Source organism: Bubalus bubalis, chromosome 23, assembly GCF_019923935.1.
Source record: "Bubalus bubalis isolate 160015118507 breed Murrah chromosome 23, NDDB_SH_1, whole genome shotgun sequence".
NCBI classification, from domain to species: domain Eukaryota; kingdom Metazoa; phylum Chordata; class Mammalia; order Artiodactyla; family Bovidae; genus Bubalus; species Bubalus bubalis.
Genome location: NC_059179.1, coordinates 35,043,885 through 35,063,948, shown reverse-complemented (window position 1 = coordinate 35,063,948; position 20,064 = coordinate 35,043,885). Strand labels below are relative to the sequence as shown.

At 43.0% G+C, this 20,064-nt stretch overlaps 1 protein-coding gene across 20 annotated transcripts in view; it reads left to right on the top strand.

Moving 5' to 3' along the window:
- The window catches only part of ABLIM1 (actin binding LIM protein 1), a 329,328-nt gene that overhangs the window by 158,286 nt on the left and 150,978 nt on the right, over positions 1-20,064 (top strand). For all 20 annotated transcript variants that reach the window (XM_044935300.2, XM_044935296.2, XM_044935298.2 and 17 more), the window contains one exon: positions 11,497-11,631. In XM_044935300.2, coding sequence (XP_044791235.1) covers positions 11,497-11,631 — 135 coding nt within the window. Of the gene's footprint in view, positions 1-11,496; positions 11,632-20,064 lie in introns of those variants that run through there.

Genomic DNA, 20,064 nt, shown 5'->3' with positions numbered 1-20,064 from the left:
AGGCTTTCTTATCTCTCCTTGCTGTTCTTTGGAACTCTGCATTCAGATGCTTATATCTTTCCTTTTCTCCTTTGCCTTTCACTTCTCTTCTTTTCACAGCTATTTGTAAGGCCTCCTAAGACAACCATTTTGCCTTTTTGCATTTCTTTTTCTTGGGGATGGTCTTGATCCCTGCCTCCTGTACAATGTCACGAACCTCTGTCCATAGTTCTTCATGCACTCTGTCTATCAGATCTAATCCCTTAAATCTATTTCTCACTTCCACTGTATAATCATAAGGGATTTGATTTAGGTCATACCTGAATGGTCTAGTGGTTTTCCCTACGTGTCCAACTCTTTGCGACCCCATGGACTGTAGCCTACCAGGCTCCCCCGTCCATGGGATTTTCCAGGCAAGAATACTGGAGTGGGTTGCCATTTCCTTCTCCAGGGCATCTTCCCCACCCAGGGATTGAAACCGTGTCTCCCACATTGTAGGCAGACGCTTTACTGTCTGAGCCACCAGGGAAGTCCAAAAAAAGTGTTTTTCTAACTAGACAGAAAGGTCCCACCCCCATAGTGGCTGTTAAAATACTGTTTAATTAATTAGTAATTCCGAATGCACTAATAAGTAGAAGTAGCCAAAAATCAAGCATCCTGGTTTTGAATCAACTTCTTGGTTCTTCGTTTTTTTTAAACCCCTCTTAAGTGTCTGGATTTGGAATTAGCAGGAGAAGGCCATGGTGGTTTCAGGCCTAAAGTTAAACCCCATCCCAGGACCCGAGGCCTAAATGCTGATAGCCTATGACCCTCAGTCTTCACCTGAGTACCCTCAATGGCCCCAGGGGGGCCAGCATCCATCCCAATCTGAGTCAGCACAGAGGTGGCTCTTCCAGCAGTCCAGAAAGATGTGGTGTTGTGGCAGCAGGCTTCAGGCTGAAGTCACAGCCCAATCTTTCAACTTGATCCATTTCTAAATGGAATTGCTGGTACAGGGACAATTTGAGAGCCCTGGGTGACCTTAAAAGGCTGTATCACATTTCAGCAGGGAATTTTATTATACTTTAGAAATTCCTGCTCATAGGGATTGGTGACTGCCTCTCCCGACATTCAGCTGACTTGGGCATCGATGTGTCAGGCCGGCACTGTGGGGGCTCCCATGAGAAGATGACCTCATGTCTCCATTTCTACCCTGTGAGGTATTCTTAAGCCCTTTTGTGTGGCCTCGGGGCAGTGGAGGCACATGGCAGGTGAGGCAGGATTGGGAGTCTCCTAACTGCTAACCCAAGGTCCTTTCTAATTACTGTTCAAGAGGAGAGGTGGGGCTTTATACCCATGACTGTGCTTCAAAGTGAAATCACTCAGCGCTGTCAGAGATGGACTGGTACTGCTGCTGCTGCTAAGTCACTTCAGTCGTGTCAGACTCTGTGCGACCCCATAGATGGCAGCCCACCAGGCTCCCCCATCCCTGGGGTTCTCCAGGCAAGAACACTGGAGTGGGTTGCCATTTCCTTCTCCAATGCATGAGAGTGAAAAGTGAAAGTGAAGTCGCTCAGTGAAAGTGAAGTTGCTCAGTCGTGTCCGACTCTTGGCGACCCCATGGACTGCAGCCCACCAGGCTCCTCCGTCCATGGGATTTTCCAGGCAAGAGTACTGGAGTGGGATGCCATTGCCTCCTCCGCAGAGATGGACTAGGAGAGGTCAAAGAAGGGTGTTGCCTAAGTGAGTCATCTCAACCAAAAGGTGTGTCGAGGGAGTCAGTCTTTTAGAAGCAGGAGGATAAGACACCCAAGCTGATGTTAAACCCCTTCTAAGATTAACCTTTATATGTAAAAGGCAGGGCTAGCATGGCAGGGTAGAAGCATCCTATGATTTACACAGAGGAAATTTTCTAGCTGAATTTTTATTATCCTAGCACCTCTTTGCCTTAGGGGAATCAGATTAACTGGATTAGAGCCTGGGCTGTTTCTATAATCAGGATCCCAGCTGCCCCATGGCTGACGGTGTCTTTTATGTTGGGAGGAATAGCAGAGGTCTATGGCATTGGCTCAGAAAAGAAACGTCAGATACTGGGACCTCTTACAAGTGGAAAGCCCAAAGTGGCAGAAAGTTAGAGCTGTCTGACTGCTCGCTGGGAGTGTTTGTGCTAAGGCAGCCCTGTGCTTTGTGCCAAATAATAATCCTGATTACCAGACTAACGTGGTGGGAGAAAATTAGGTCACGGAAGCCAATTCAAGAGAAGGATCATTTTGGGTAACTAACGACACAGTGACCGCGGGTAGCTTCCTATAACTACCACTTGCCACAGCAGGAAACAGACTTTTAGGCAAACTATGAATTAAGCACTCTATGCATTTATTTAAACTCTTGAGTTTCTTGATTGCTAGCATAAAGAAATCTAGCATAAAGAAAGGGAGTAGGAGGTGGAGAGAAGTGGTAGGAGGGGGAGAACACATCTGTGTGATACGTGTTTACAATTAAGTGGGAACTGGGGTAGAAGGGCTTCCCTGGTGGCTCAGTGGTAAAAAATCCACCTGCCAATGCAGGAGATGCGGGTTCGATCCCTGGGTCAGGAAGATCCCTTGGAGAAGGAAATGGCAACCCACTCCAGTATTCTTGCCTGGGAAATCCCATGAGCAGAGGAGCCTGGTGGGCTACAGTCCATGGGGTCGTGAAAGAGTCGGATGCAACTGGTGACTCAGATGGTAAAGAGTCTGCCTGCAATGCGGGAGACCTTGGTTCGATCCCTGGGTCAGGAAGATCCCCTGGAGAAGAAAATGGCAACCCACTCCAATACTCTTGCCTGGAAAATTTCATGGACCGAGGAGCCTGGTGGGCTACAGTCCAGGGGGTCGCAAAGAGTCGGACACGACTGAGCGACTTCATTTCATGACTTAGTGACTAAACAGAACAAGGCAGTAGAAGCTTATAAAGTATTCTTAGTAGAAAAGACGTCTCTCTGAAATGTAGACTCCCAGGAGAACAGAATTCCTGGCTTTAGGCAGAAACCAACCTCACCAGCGGAATATCATTGTGATTGCAAATCCAGGCCAGTCCTAACCAGAGACAATTTTCCAGCCCAGACCTCTGCTCAGAGCGGAAGCTGCAGGCAGTGTCCTCCTGAAGTTGGGTTGCTTTTCCTCAGTCTATTCCCCTTCCCCTGCAAGTGTTCTTTTCCCGTAAATCACTGCAGCCTGGAATAAATTTTGGTATTTGAAGTGCTATTTCCCATCTGCTTATTTACTAGCAGGTGTTACCTTTGGGACTCTCATGCAGCTGGGTATTCAGCATTTCTGAACTGTGTAATCAGAATCTAATACATCACACTAGCGTGGTTTCCTTCTAGGCTGCACAAGACTTTCCTGTGGAAACCCCCTACTCAGTGCTTCAGAGCCTGGGCTTTGGAGTCGGAAGACATCCTCACTGAGTGATCTTGAACAAGGTTTTGAACTCCTTGCTTTGGTATTCTGCTCTGCAAAACAGGAATAATGAAATAACTCCCCCCAAAAGGCAGTTGTAAGATTATCTGTGATTGCAGGGATAAAACAGTTGTGACAGGGCCTTAGACATAGTAAGTGTTCAATAAATTGTTCTTGTTGCAATAATAGAATAGTGTTACAGAGTGACCTTGAAATGTCATATGTTCAGGAGTCTCTAGCTTCATAGGGGAGGTATCTCAGTAGTGGTATTGAATGGTAACCTTGTTTTCCCTGATCTAAAAATTGAACTGAGCACAGAGAGAACAACTTAGATTATTTGATATGAGAAGAATCCCAGAAATCTGGAGAAATTGAACCCTATGTTTGGGATTTTATAGGGTCAGGACTGATGCATTGCGAAGCAAAAGCAAACACAAAATAAGAGACAATTAAGTGCTGGACGACAGTGTGGGTATTTAATGCTTTAGGACTTGGAGGAGGATGAAATATTTTATGAATATGAAGTACAGTGATAGCTTCAGATAAGAGCCAGGATGTGGACTAGGCCTTGTGTGTCAGGTTGGATTTGAGCGGATGAGTTGTTGTTCAGTCATTCAGTCGTGTCCGATTCTTTGTGACCCCATGGACTGCAGCACACCAGGCTTCCCTGATCTTCACCATCTCCTGAAGCTTGTTCAAACTCATGTCCATTGAGTCGGTGATGCCATCCAGCCATCGCATCCTCTGTTGTCCCCTTCTCCTCCTGCCTTCAATCTTTCCCAGCATCAGTCTTTTCTAATGAGTCAGCTTTTCACATCAGGTGGCCAAAGTATTGGAGCTTCGGCATCAGTTCTTTAGATGAATAGTTACAACTGGTTTGATCTCCTTGCTGTCCAAGGGACTCGCAAGATTCTTCTCCAACACCACAGTTCAAAAGCATCAGTTCTTCAGTAGCAGCTTTCTTTATGGTCTAACTCTCACATCCATACATGACTACTGGAAAAACCAAAGCTTTGACTAGACGGACCTTTGTTGACAAAGTAATGTCTCTGCTTTTTAATATGCTATCTAGGTTGGTCATAACTTTTCTTCCAAGGAGCAAGCAAATGAGGAAAGGAGAAGTTATTCTAAGTGAGGCATATGATGTGAGTGAAGGCAAGGAAGATGAAGATCAGGAAGTAGTCAGGAGACCCCATTAAAGGAGGCTTTGTATATTCATACAAATGGACAGCAGAGGACTTTAGTGTTCAGAACCAATCAACACAGTGAGAAGTACTTAACAAATGTAGTCCCTTTTTAGATATCTAAATAGCTATCATGGGTCATTTATTGAAGATCTCTGAAATAGTACCAAGAACTTTAGATTTGATAGATTGGGACTAAGAGAAATAATGGAAGTTATTTTGTTTTTATTTTAATAAATTTTATTTTTAGAGAAGTCTTAGACTTACAGAAAATTTGAGAAAATAATAGTTTCCATATACTAGTTTTCCATGTGAGTAACATCTTGCATTAACATAATTCTCTTGTAATAGTTAATGAACCAAGATTGACACATTGTTAAGTCTGTATTTTATTTGTATTTTCTTGGTTTTTTCTGATGTCTTTTTCCTATTCTGGGATTCCATCCAGGACACCATACTGCTTTAGTCATCATATCATTTTTGGCTCCTCCTGGCTGCGACAATGTGACTTTCCTTCTTGTTTTTGATGATCTTGATGATTGTGAAGAGTACTAATAAGGTTTTTGTGCAAAGTCCCTCATCTGGGGGATTTTCTCATGATTAGACTAGGGTTATGAAATTTATGGGAAAGAAGGTCGTGGGGGCAAAGTGCCAACTGTCATCACATCATATCAGAGGTACACACTCTCAACATGATGTTGATGTTGACCTTGATCACCCATGTGAGGTAGTGCTTGTCAGATTTGTTCACTGTAAAGATTTTCTCCCACCCCTCTTCCATACTGTCCCCTCTGGAATGAAGTCACCAAGCACAGCCTGAGCTTAAGGAGTAGGGAGTGATGTCCACCTCTTTGAGTGACCTACACTTCCAAGGCCACATTGAAGATGAAAGAGCCAAGGTGCTGGGAACTCTCAGCAATCTTGAGAAAGGGGTTGAAGGCTGGATTTATGTGGTGAGCAAAGGGATGACTAAAGGATGGGAGCGTGGACAGAATTTCATAGGGGATGAATGAGAGGGTGGACTCAGGATGACTGAGAGGTTCCAAGCATCAGTGATTAGGGGCTTGTTTGGGTGTAAAGAGCGCTGCATTGGTTTATTGCCAAGTCTCTGTTTCATGGCTGTGTCACCTTGGGTGAGGCATGTTGTCCCTCTGAGTCTCAGTCTGCCTGTTTTAAAAATGGGCTTGACTGTTACTGCTCTTCCTACCTCATAAGGCTCCTGTGAGAGTGACTTGAGATAATGCAGATGGAAGGGTTTTGAAAACCATCAAGCCTGATGTGGTTTCAAAGGCCGGTGGAGAGACTGATGGTGCTAATGAGAGGGAAGGGCAATTGGGAGGGGGAATATATTACCTGGGAGACTCTGAATAGTTCAAATCAGTTCAGTTCAGCTGCTCAGTTATGTCCAACTCTTTGCAACCCTATGGATTGCAGCATGCCAGACTTCCCTGTCCATCACCAGCTCCTGAAGCTTGCTCAAACTCATGTCAGTTGAGTTGATGATGCCTTCCAATCATCTTATCCTCTGTTATCCCCTTCTCCTTCTGTCTTCAATCTTTTCCAGCATCAGGGTCTTTTCTAATGAGTCAACATCATGTGGCCAAAGTACTGAAGCTTCAGCTTTAGCATCAATCCTTCCAATGAATATTCATGACTCATTTCCTTTAGGATTGACTGGTTGGATCTCCTTGCAGTCCAAGGGACTCTCAAGATTCTTCTCCAACACCACAGTTCAGAAGCATCAATTCTTCAGTGCTCAGCTTTCTTAATGGTCCAACTCTCACATCCGTACATGACTACTGGAAAAACCCTAGCTTTGACCGTACATACCTCTGTGGGCAAAGTAAAAGGATATCTTTTATTGGTGGGATCCAACATTCTGCTGTCGATCATTTCTCAGCAGTTAGTTGCAATTTTGGAGTTCTTGCAGGAAAAGATGAGCACACATCCTTCTACTCCACCATCTTAACGGATGTGAATAGTTCCGATAGCCTGGGGCAATTATAATGCATACCGACAATGCTGTCATATAGGCTCATGATAGTCACCCACTAAAGAGATTTTTATTTCCAATATGCTTTCTCAGATGTTCTGATTCTAGTGGTCTAGTTTCATGGTCTGTCCCCTAAAAAGGAGGAACTTAGATGAGGTGAAGCTGGTTCTGGAATATTAGGAAGGACTCCACCTAATCATTTTAGCTTTCCTCTTATGGCCGTAATTTCCTCTGTTTGACGACGCTGAAGGCGACAGTTTTCCTTAGTGATCTCCACTTCCTGTCCCAGTCTCATTGCCTGTAATCTCCAGTAGGCATTTCCGAAGTAACATCCCCTAATGGAACTGTGGTTCCTGTTCTATGCTAGAGTCTCAGCGATAAGGCTAACCTGCTTCGCTTGACTGTGAGAGGCAGTGTGAAACTTACGTTAGGCTTGCAATAGGCTGCCTTCACTGAGTCTCCAGAATCCCTCCAAACCGGAGTGGAGGAATCCTTTTACCTTTTCAGACAAACAGACTCTTGGTTCTTCATACACATTTCCTCACTGTTAAGGAGATCCACAACCATGCTTCAGGTTTTCCATTGTATTATTCTTTTTGTAGCAACAAACTGATAAGCCATGGAAAATTTTAACCATGTCTGCCCAAATTCTGGGATGAACCACTGACTACTTGGTACAATAGAAAGATTTGGGAAGTCCAAGTGCTAAGTGTACCTCTGCTGATAATTTGGGGCTGACTTTGGGCAAGGAATGTAAGCTCTTGGCTCCTCATTTTCCCTATCAGTAGAGTGAGGAGGGACCACCCAGGCTCTGAAAGATGAAGCAATCAAGGAAAAAGTAGGAACAGGGCCAGCTGGCAAATAAGAGGAGTACAGAATTAATGTCATTTTTATATTGCAGCTGACTCAGCATATTTCAAAAATGTAGAATTGAGCCAAAGAACATACATTTGGTATTAACCAAACTGCCAAAGGAAGTTATGTAAAGCCTCTTTATTGAGCTTGAAAAAGGAGAGACATTCTTTTCTCTACCCTGATTTGGGTTGGGATGAAATCAATACTGAGTCTCTTTTGGTCTTTGGATTCTGTCCTCTAACAAGCAAAGCCCATTTCTTCACATGTAGGTGGTTCTAAGATGTGTCTGCCTAGGCTGATGTGGGATGGAGCAGTAAGTAAAATGATAACGTCTACACTCATCCCTGGGTGAAAACAGAGGTCATCTCTGGGCATGGAGGATTTCGCAGTGTAATATATATTTCCAAAGGGAAATGCTTGCAAAATGCAGATGCTGATCCCAATTCTGACTTTATGACTGGTGCCAGCCTTTGCCCTGGCACCTTTGTTGAGACAAAGGGGAGAGCCAAGAAGTGAAATGATATTTTCCTTCCCTCATCATTACTCAGCAAGCCTAGCCAGCTTGCTTAGTTATAAAAAAATCAAGTGTCAAGAGAAACTGCACTGCAGTTTCTCATCCAAAAATGCATTCTCCCTCGTGGTCAAGAGATCCACTGTGTTCTAATATTGTTTCTGAGATGGATGGTCTTGGGGGTTAATTTTTTCCACTCTAACTCTACTCTGTAACTTGCTTCCCAATGTTGTCTGAATTCTATGGGGACAGTCGTTCTTAACTGTAGTGTGTAGAATCACCTGAGGAGCTTGCTAAAATGCTAGGTCTCCTGACTTTAACCCCTAGTTCAGTGGGGTTGAGGAATCTGCATTTTTATTTTTATTTATTTTTTAACTTTTTATTTTATATTGGTAATAGCTGATTAATGTTGTGATAGCTGATTAGCTAATTAATAGCTAATTAACAATGTTGTGATAGTTTCACGTGGACAGAAAAGGCACTCAGCCACACATACATGTTTACATTCTTCCCCAAACTCCCCTCCATCCCAGCTGTCACATAACATTGAGCAGAGTTCCCTGTGCCTTTGGTAGGACCTTGTTGTCATAGTCACTAACTATGTCTGACTCTTTTGAGACCCCATGGACTATAACCCACCAGGCTCCTCTGTCCATGGGATTTCCCAGGCAAGAATACTGGAGTGGGTTGCCAATTCCTTCTCCAAGGGATCTTCCTAACTCAGAAATGGAACCTGAGTCTCCTGCATTGCAGGTGGATTCTTTACCACTGAGCCACCTGGGAGGCAGGACTTTATACGTTATCCATTTAAAATAGAGCAGTGTGTACATGTCCATCCCAAACTATCCCTTTCCCCCATCCTTCCCCACTGGGAATCATAAGTTGGTTTCTTTAAGGAAAATAAGTCTGTGAGTCATTTGTATCATTTCTGTTCAGATTCCACATGTAAGGGATGTCATATGTTATTTCTCTTTCTCTGTCTGACTTCTTTCACTTAATATGATAATCTCCAGGTCCATTCATGATGCTGCAAATGGCATTATTTCATTCTTTCTAATGGCTGAGTAATATTCCATTGTGTATATGTACCACATCTTTAACCATTCATCTGTTGATTGACATGGGTTGTTTCCATGTCACACCTATTGTAAATAGTGCTGCAACGAACACTGGGGTGCATGGAGGAATCTGCATTTTTAATACATGACACGGGGGGTTCTGTTAAAGGGGCTCAGCAGCACTATCTTGAGGATCACCATCTGGGTACCATGCCCAGCAAGCAATATTTTACCACACACAGTGTATAAGCCTTTACAAGCCAAGTCCTAGCTGTGGCTTTGAAACAGCTCTTGAGCCCTCCGAAATTAATTATTGCCCAACTTGCAGCAGTCATTGCTGGGCTTATAATAATTTCTGATTTAGACAAATGGCCCAGGAAGAACATGAACTTGGGAGTCAGAAAGGCCTGGGTGTGGATCTTTGAGCCTCCACTTATTGTTCTTTGAGCAGGCTGCTCAGCTTCTCTGAGGCTCGGTTTCCACATCTGTCAAATGGGAACAGTATTACCCACCTTACTGAGAGAGGGTGGTGAGGACGGAATAAAATGACTTATGTGTAAGCACCTCACCAACAGGGGAGCCTGGCACTTGGACACAGATGCTAAATAAATATTATTTTCCTCCATTCATACTGGAAGCAAGAATTTGAAACAAACACATGAAAAACCTTGCATAAAGCAGACAGTGTTATGAGAAACTTTTTTTTAATGCCCAGATCAATCGATTTTTGGCCTTATTGCACATCACTTTAGAAGTCAGTGGTTGTTTAGAGATCTTGGAAGCCTGTCCCTTCTTAATTCCTTCAGGCAGGACTGACTTCTGTTGTGAATATAGGTTTCCAAGAGAGATCCCAGCAGGGAAATGCAGGGGTATCATGATGTTGGCACCTTTGCCAAACACTTGAGGGTCCAGTGCAGAAAATTCAGATCAGGTGCTGAACCCGAAGCTACAGCTGCTCCTAGTCTCAGTCTCACAAGAAGAACCTTGTTCCTGAGAATCTAGCTAGTAATGGACTATTTGGACTGTCTTGCTCAAGCTCTTTCCAGGCGAAATGTGAACGTTACAGTGGTCTGAGAGAAACAATGAACTATTATACTTGGTGTGTTACAGAGAGCTTCTTGCTGGGAGGTGATTTCACAGTTCAGTTTCAGCAATACCTGCCCACACCCCCCTCTCTCACCACGTCCAACCTGGTTTTACTGTTTGAAAAAAAATGACCTTTGTTCTTTGTGTTGGTTGATTAATTTTAGGCTCACTCTTCTTATCCCCTATCATGCTCACGTCGGTACTTATGCAATACGTTTTTATATATCGCATGATTCCTCCTTCTGAGGACCCAAATCAGAAAAGGAATTTACTAGCAAAAAATGCCTCTCTGCAGTCTCTGGCTGAACAAACTGCAAGTTCAGTGAAGACCCTTGGGTAGCATCAATTCACAGGTGGCCTCTTGCTGTCTTCTCTCTTGGTCCTTTGTCAGGGGAGCCTGCAATCCTATCCTGGGGTGGGGCGGTCACAACAACTTCCATTCTCTGAAGGCTACACTCTGGAAACTGAAAGAATAATCCCTGTAAACCCCATCATATGATTGTAGAGCCTGGAAAGAGCCTCAGATCCAATCCCCCTTATTTTACAGGAGAGGAGTCTGAGGTTCAGAGATGTCCACACAGTTTCTAATTGATTTTTTCTTTAATGACTACCTGCAGTGTGCGTACCGGGAACCGTGCGCACGATGCGTACTAAGTCACTTTAGTCATGTTCAACTCTTTGTGACCCCGTGGACTTTAGTTCACCAGGCTCCTCTGTCCATGAGATTTTTCAGGCAAGAGTACTGGAGTGGGTTGCCATTTCCTTCTCCAGTGCACACAATGGGAGGCTCACAATAGACCTCCAACAGGTTCCATGAGCTGCCAAATGAAGATGAGGAATGACTGTCTGGTAGACGAGGAACTAGCCAGCGCCTGCTAAGAAGGAAATAAATGTTGACTGAGCCCCTTTGGTGCACGAGTGCTCTGCTGTGTTCTGAGGAGCTAGGAGAAGGGAAGAGGAGTCCCAGTGGGGAGAAACAATATATGAACTTTATTAATAACTAGTCCCCATTCTCAGGGAACTTACAGTCTGCAGTGAACTCCTGGCTCAAAGGCATTTTCTAAATCAAGATAGGTACATATCACACCATATTGAACCAAGCAAGATTATGTACTTAATGACTCAAAAATTTAATACATAGTCCTCGAGATGTTTGGGAAGAAGAGAGAAGAGTGCTGGCTCCCAGAGAAATAAGCATTTTCCCCAACAGTGGACTGTTACAGCCACAATTTTCTTTTTGCTTTGTGTATCCCCATGATTATGACATGGCGGCAGGGGTCCATTGGTGCTTGTTGAATCAATATGTGGCTCATTTGATACTAAAATTATGGGCATATTTATGCCCACCCACAATGACTCCTTTTGTAGGAATGCTTTCTACTCACATGGATCTTTCCTGTTTTTCTTTCAGTGGCCCACCCTCAGGACCCTCACCACCCATCAGAGAAGCCCGTCATTCACTGCCATAAATGTGGAGAGCCGTGCAAAGGGGAAGTGCTTCGGGTCCAGACCAAGCATTTCCACATCAAATGTTTCACCTGCAAAGGTAAGGCACCTCTGGCTTCCTGGAGACGTGGCGTGTCACGGTCAGTGCTTGTCTTGGAGGCAGCCCCATCTCCCTAACTCCATACCAGTTGATAATTGAATGTGCTCCCAAGTCCTGAAGTTGTTCACCTTCTCTAATTCAGGAATAGACTGAAGTTAAGGGGAATGCTGAGCTTTCCCCAGCCCCAAGACCAGGGGTACACAGGCCTTTGGGTGTTCACTGAGGTTCCTCATCCTGAGAGGGGAGATTAACTGTGAAAGAGCAATGAAATGAAGTTTTGTGTTTTGTGCTTTATAGTTCTTTAAAAAAATTGAAAAAATTTAAATATGACTGAAGTACATTTGATTGCCTGGAAAATTCCATGGACAGGGAGCCTGGCAGACTACAGTCCAGGGGGTTGCAAAAGAGTTTGACATGACTTCATGACTGAGACACAGACATGACACGGCATGTTGTTGTTCAGTCGCTACGTTGTGTATGACTCTTTGCGACCCCATGGACTGCAGCGGGTCAGGTCCCTGTCCTTCACCATATCCCAAAGTCTGCTCAAAGTCATGTCCACTGAACTGGTGATGCTATCCAGCCATCTCATCCTCTGTTGCCCCCTTCTCCTCCTACCTTCAATCTTTCCCAGCATTGGTGTCTTTTCCAATGAGTCAGTTCTTTGCATCAGGGGGCCAAAGTATTGGAGTTTCAGCTTCAGCATCAGTCCTTCCAATGAATATGCAGGACTGATTTCTTTTAGAATTGACTGGTTTGGTCTCCTTGCTGTCCAAGGAGCTCTCAAGGGTCCCTTTCAGACAGGACATAGTTGATTTACAATGTGACGTTAATATCTGCTGTACAGCTAAATGATTCAGTTATACATTATTTGTCATCTTCTTTTCCATTCCGGTTTATCACAGGCTGTTGAGTATAGTTCCCTGTGCTATATGGTAGGACCTCTTTATTTATCTGTCCTTTATGTTTCTTTTCAACTGTGATGAGGACTCCGACCCCAAAGTAACCATGTCCCAAAGCCCTTGAATGGGACCAGAGGTGACTTTCCACAATTAGAAAGAAAGCCCTAAGATACAAATGCCTGTGGAAATAAAAAGAAGAGATGGACTCTTGGATTTTGAAAGAGGAGGAAGAAAGAGGACACTGAACATCTTACAGGAGAGCTAGATAAGTATGAAGGTGGGAAAGGGTTGCAGTGGAGGAATTAGAGTTCACAGCACAAACTTAAACCAGTAAACTGTCCAGGACTTCATAGGTTTAGCTGTAGCAAGATCAGGATTGGTGGGCAGGAGTTTTGTTGGTGAACCTCTGTTACTTCCTAAAATGTCTGGCATCTTGGAATCTACTGGTCCAAGAGTTATATATCCAATTTGTCAATGTTAATGGAATACATACTCCATGTGTCAAGGAACTTGTGGGAGTATTTCAAGAGATACTGGCTCAGATGGTAAAGAATTTGCCTGCAATGCAGGAGACCTGTGTTCAGTCCCTGGGTCAGGAAGATCCTCTGGAGTAGGAAATGGCAACCCACTCAGGTATTCTTGCCTGGAAAATTTCAGGGACAGAGGAGCCTGGTGGGTTACAGTCCATGGGGTCTCAAAGAGTCAAACACGACTGAGCGACTGAGCATGTGCATACAGGATACTGAATAATAAATGCTATGATGGAGAGAAATACAGGATGTAGACTGGAGGCAGGCAGATAGATCCAGAAAGGGGGTGGATGCAATGGTAGTCCAGGTGGAAATAATGTAAGGAACGCAGAACCAAGTGTGGTAGGGACTCGGGGACAGATTTAAGAGACATTTAACCAGCTTAACCTTAACCTTACCTTGACCTAAGACATTTAACCTTAACCCAGTTAAGGTTGCTAGGATTTGATGACTGATTGGATGTGAGGAATGAAGAAAGATCCAGAGTTCCAGCTGGACTGCCTGGGTGAACATAAGGTTGCCACCAAATAAGAAAATACAGGAGCACTAGATAGGCTATTATGGAGAGGCGGGGGAGGAGTTCAGTTTAGATAATACACTGAGGCTGAGCATACGTGATCCATACAACGTCTCGTAGGCTGAGCACTCAAGAGATACTGGTCTGTGTTGGGAATAAGGATTGAAAGTGTTCGGCATCCAGATAATGGCTAAAGCTATATGATTGTGTGTGGAATTCCTCTGGGAAAGGACAGGAACTGAGTCATAACAAAGCCAGCATCTGAAGGAAGTAGAACCTGATTTCCATTTGTAACCTTGAAAATGTACCCATCTGGTAATGAGATGAGAAAAGTGGTTTAATTACTGGGTGGATTCTATAATTAAAAGAAAAGGAGATCCCCAAAGCTTCTGCTATTTAAAGAATTTATAATAACTCAGTGGGGATAAAATATGGCTGCAGGCTTCCGATGGAGCTGCTTTTTGTCTCCAGTACTCAGCAGCTTTGTTTTTCACTCTTGCCTATTAGCAGCAACCATTCCACTAACTTAAAGAAGGTTGTTGTTGTTGTTTTTTAATGCTATATGTTCATTCAGATTTTGTTTCAGTGATATGACCATTTTTTAATGTACCACTTTGTTTATATCATGATTGTAATACATACTCTATAAGAGAATAAGAAATTAAGTAGTAAAAATTTGATGTTTAATAATTATGTATTTAATATTTAATAATTGATATATTTAAGTTAATTATGATTATATGGTTTATCTTATTGATACGTTATGTTGTTCATTATAATTATTGTTGTCTATCTTGAGCATTTTTTTCAGGATAATGCCTTAGATCCCTTTTTCTGTCAGAATGTTCTAGAGCATTTAGAAAAGACCAGGGACCAGAGGATTAAGAAGGGCTGCCTAGCCAAATATTCTGTTTGCATTAAGGTTTTCCTGGACTATCCTGTGTAAGATGTCAGCTTCTCCAGATATCACATCTCTTTCCACTGTATCTTTTTCCCTTAACATATATTATTATTTAGCATATTTTATTCACATGTCTCTCTCCTCCACGAGAGAGTAAGCTCCCCTTGAGGGCAGGGATTTTTGTCTGTCTTGTTTATCACTGTGTACCTGGTACCTAAAACAATGCCTGATGCATCAGGTGCCCAATAAGGGGAAAGATGACTGAACAAATGAATGAACAGTGGCCATGTATTTCTTTGGAACTTGAATATTTGTAAGTGATTCTAATGGCATAGCTAGCCAACAAGATTTATCAAGTGCTTACTATGATATATACCCTCACATGCTTACTAGACAGCAACATTATCTGCTGAAAAGAGTGTAAGTAAGGCTATCTGTCATTGATTACAGAGGGAGGTGTCTCTGCCTGGCAGATGGAACAGATAAGAGAATCTGTGCTAAAGGCCCCTGTCAGGCAGCACTTGGGTGAGATTTCACTGCTGTTTAGACCCTTATGCCAGTTTAGACCCTTAGCTTTCACTTAACCCACTAGATACAACCCACTGCATGTGGGTTATTTGGGGTTCAGGTGGACATTGATAAAGCTGTAGTGAAATGGAAACACTTTCTTATATTCCCTAAGTGCTGAGCTCCAGCTTTTAATATCTATTTAGAGAATCTGACTCATTTGGAAATTGAGTACAAGGCAGAATAAACAGGATGCAAGAAAATGAGTCTGATACAAATGTACTCCCTTCTCACAGCAAATGAGAAACCACTTTGATGCCATCTTTTGCTGATAAAAGGATAATCCTGTATAGCTTATCTTTTGAATTTTGTGCCATGTTAAAGTGTTACCTAGTTAAATAAATATAATTTATATTTTTTAAAAAAATATTTAAGATTTTGAATTCCAAAGTGAAATAGGATAAGGACTCAGAAATTCTTCAAAATATGCTGCTTCACCGTTTTGACTTTTGTTGGGAGATGATTATCCACGGGTCTCTCGTTAGTGTGGGCACTTTTTGTTCTGCATTATCTTTCAAGGATGTTTGTATAGTGAATATTCTCAAGACAGAGACAGCATTTCCCTCTGGACTAGAGGATGGATTTGTTTGCTGTCTAGTATAATAAAGATAATATCTCCCGCTGGAACAAAGGTTGGATTGATTTGCTCATTATAAAAGACTGGGGTTTTCTAAACTTTAGGTTCCTTTTGTTGTTGTTTAGTTGTTCAGTTGTGTCCAACTCATTGCGACGCCATGGACTGCAGCACACTAGACTTTCCTGTCCTTCCCTATCTCCCAGAGTTTGCTTAAGCTCATATCCATTGAGTCAATGATGCCATCCAACCATCTCACCCTCTGTCACCCTCTTTTCTTCATGCCCTCAATCCTTCCCATCATCAGGATCATTTCCAATGAGTCAACTCTTCGAATCAAGTGGCCAAGTATTGGAGCTTCAGCATCAGGCCTTCCAATGAATATTCAAGACTGATTTTCATCTCTTTGAAGTCCAAGGGACTCTTCAAGAATCTTTTCCAGCACTACAGTTAAAAAGCATCAATTCTTCAGCACTCAGCCTTCTTTATACTCCAACTCTCACATCCATACATGACTACTGGAAAAACCATAGCTTTGACTAGACGGACCTTTGTCAGCAAAGTAATGTCTCTGCTTTTTAATATGCTGCCTAGGTTTGTCCTAGCTTTTCTTCCAAGGTGCAAGTGACTTAATTTCATGGCTGCAGTCACCATCCACAGTGATTTTGGATCCCTCCAAAGTAAAGTCTGTCACTGTTTCCATTGTTTCCCCATCTATTTGCCATGAAGTGATAGGACCGGATGCCATGATCTTAGTTTTCTGACTGTTGAGTTTTAAGCCAACTTTTTCACTCTGCTCTTTCACTTTCATCAAGAGGCTCTTTAGTTCCTCTTCCCTTTCTGTTCCTCTCACCACCATAAGGGTGGTATCATCTGCATATCTGAGGTTGTTGAGATTACTCCTGGCAATCTTGATTCCAGCTTGTGTTTCATCCAGTCCCGTGTTTCTCATGATGTACTCTGCATATAATTTAAATAAGCAGAGTGACAATATACATCCTTGATGTACTCCTTTCCCAGTTTGGAACCAGTTTGTTGTTTCATGTCCAGTTCTAACTGTTGCTTCTTGACCTGCATACAGGTTTTTCAGGAGGCAGATAAGGTGTCTGATATTCCCATCTCTTTAAGAATTTTCCACAGTTTGTTGTGATCCACACAGTGAAAGGCTTAAGCGTAGTCAGGTTCCTTGGTGGGACAGAAACCCACTGCACGTGGAGCATCCTGGTGACCTGCTTCTCTTGCCTCTGCGCGATGTAGCGTGGTCATGAGGAATGCATAACAAATATGCAGCTCATGTTACCTGCCCTGAGTCCGTCTTTTGCTCTGACCCTGGAGTTTCATGTCTTCTGCCAGCATCCATGAAACCAGGGCAGGCTAACTTGCCAGCTTTCAGGTAAAATCTCCAATTCTTTATAGTTCTTGAGAATTCTCAGTTTCATGTCCGTGAAAGCTTTTTTCAAAATGTATTTTTAAAAATGTTATTTTTGGCTTCCTTGGGTCTTTGTTGTTGGGTGTGTGCTCTTTCTCTAATTGGGACCAGTCGGGGCTACTCTCTAGTTGTATCACTAGGGCTTCTCACTGTGGTGGCTTCTCTTTTTGTGGCTTGAGGGCTCTAGAGCTTGGACTCAGTAGTTGTGGCACACAGGCTTAGTTGCCCCATGGCATGCAGGATCCTTCCAGACCAGGGATTGAACCTGTGTCCCCTGCTCAATGGGCAGATTCTCAACCATTAGACCACCAGGGAAGTCCAATGATAGCTTATATTTTGAGAAAGGGAATGCTGAATTTCACCTAGCTTAATCAAGGAAGAGCACATTTTCTAAGAAAAATGATTTATTTAGCAAAGGTTATAGGAATGTTTAGGAGAAGGCAATGGCACCCCACTCCAGTACTCTTGCTTAGAAAATCCCATGGACGGAGGAGCCTGGTAGGTTGCAGTCCATGGGGTTGCGAAGAGTCAGAAACGGCTGAGCAACTTGACTTTCACTTTTCACTTTCCTGCATTGGAGAAGGAAATGGCAACCCACTCCAGTGTTCTTGCCTGGAGAATCCCAGGGATGGGGGAGCCTGGTAGGCTGCCGTCTATGGGGTTGCACAGAGCAGGAAAGAAAACTGAAATGTTCCTCAAACATTTTTAAAGCAAGCATTGAACCTATCCTATTGCTGGTTCTTTCTACATCCTGACCCTGAAACCTTGAAGCACCACATGCTCAGACCTCATCTGTATGTCTGCTTTCTAGTGACTTCCTCCAGTCTCATAGTTTAGAAGTACCATCTGTGCCTTGAAAATGACCAGCTCCAAAGTTCTGCCCTGTGGTTCAAACTGGTGTCTTCAAAAGCCTTCTCAGCATCTCCGGTTGGCCTCTCAAACCTAACTAGTAATGGATTATTTGGTTACTAGCACCATTCCCACTCCTTCTCCAGTCTTTTCATTTGAGCCATTGTCAAGACCTTCCTCCCAGTTGCATGCATGCTAAGTTGCTTCAGTCGTGTCCGATTCTTTGCAACCTTATGGACCGTAGCCTGCCAGGCTCCTCTGTCCATGGGGATTCTCCAGGCAAGAATACTGGAGTGGGTTGCCAGGCCCTCCTCCAGGGGATCTTCCCAGTTGCTTAGGCTGAGAACTTTAGAGTTATTTTGACTTCTTTTTTTCTTTCACATGGCACAAATATTCCACCAACAAATCCCTTCAGCCCTATCTTCATAGTATATAAAAAATCTGGCCATTTACACCATCCCAAAGATAATGCTCCAGCTCCAAGCTGCTACCATATCTTGCTTGGATTAATAATGGTGTCAGGCCTCCTGGCATCTGCCTTTACCCCTGCTGCAGATTGTTCTTAATGCAGTAGCCAAGGTGATCTTTAAAAATAAAGCCAGATCCTGTCACCTTTTCCAAAGGATTCCTTCATCTTTCAGAATGAAGTCCAAAAACCTTAATGTGACCTCCAAAGCCCCTCCCAATTGTTACTCCCTGTCCTCATCTCCCACCACTTTCTCTCTGGCTCACTCTGCTGAGCGACCCTGGCCTGCTTGATCATTCTTAAACCGAGCATTGAACAACCTCCGGACCTTTCCACTTCCTGTTTCTTTTGCTTGATGAGCTTTTTATCTAGGTATGTGCCTGGTGTCCTCCCCAACTTACTTGGGGTCTCTTCTCAAATGTCACTTATCATTGAGATCATCTTTGACACTATCTGTCATGTATAGATGTGTATATGTGTATCTGTGTGTGTTTACATATATATGTATTTATATACGGTTTAAATTATGTAGTGTTTATTTGTTGCCTGTCTCCCTCTGCTAGACACCAACAGGGTTTGTATAGCAGCCTTTAGGAGAAAACCTAGCTTACATTAAGCACTCAATAATAGTTGTTGAATGAGTGAATGAAATGTTTATCATTGATTGATACTAATTACAGATTATTATTTCCAAATTATTAAATCCGGGTCACCCAGACTTGACTTCAATCAATGTCTTTTTAAGTGTGGGAAGGAGAAAATTATTTTTGGTTCAGACACAGCATTTCTCTCACACAGTGAAGAACTATTCTTTCTCATTCCTTTTTCCAACCTTCTAATTTCATGAAGCAGAAGATCTTTACAACAAAGAGGGAATAGCTGTCAGCCCCAGGGCCTTGTTCAGGAAATGATATCAAAGCTCAAACTGAATTGCATTATTTAATTATTTACTTCTATAGATACTTTATGTAGAGGGGAAGTGGCCCTGGAAGTTTTGATTTATGGTTTTTGCCTTTGAAAATAATTATAGTTATTAAGAGAGCGCTGAAGGTTTTAAAAGTCATGGGCTTATCCAGTGGCTCAGTGGTGAAGAACTGGATGCCAGTGTAGGAAATGCAGGTTCTATGCCTGGGTCAGGAAGGTACCCTGGAAAAGGAAATGGCAACCCACTCCAGTATTCTTGCCTGGGAAATCTCATGGACAGAAAGGGCCTGGCAGGCTACAATCTATGGGGTTGAGTGACCAAACAATTGCTATCATCACCTAAATCCTTCTGGAACATTATTTTGTCACAAGAGTTGGACATGACTTAGTGACTAAAGAACAACAAAGGAAACAGAATAGATAGTTCAAAAACTACGACCAAATTAAAAAATAGTGAAGGTGGTAACATGAGTGAAATTGGAAAAGTTTGGGAAACACTGATTCTGGTAGTGGGCTTGGATTGCATCTGAAGTGATGAGGCTGTTTTTAGTGTGGTCTTGGGACTCAAATGTTATACCATATTATAATCATGCCATTTACCGAATAAGAAAAACTTGTTCAGTCACTAAGTCATGTCCAACTCTTTGAGACCCCATAGACTGCGGCATGCCAGGCTTCTCTGTCCTTCACAATCTCCTGGAGTTTGCTCAAATTCACGTCCATTGAGTTGGTGATGCTATCTAACCATCTCATCCTCTGTCACTCCCTTCTTCT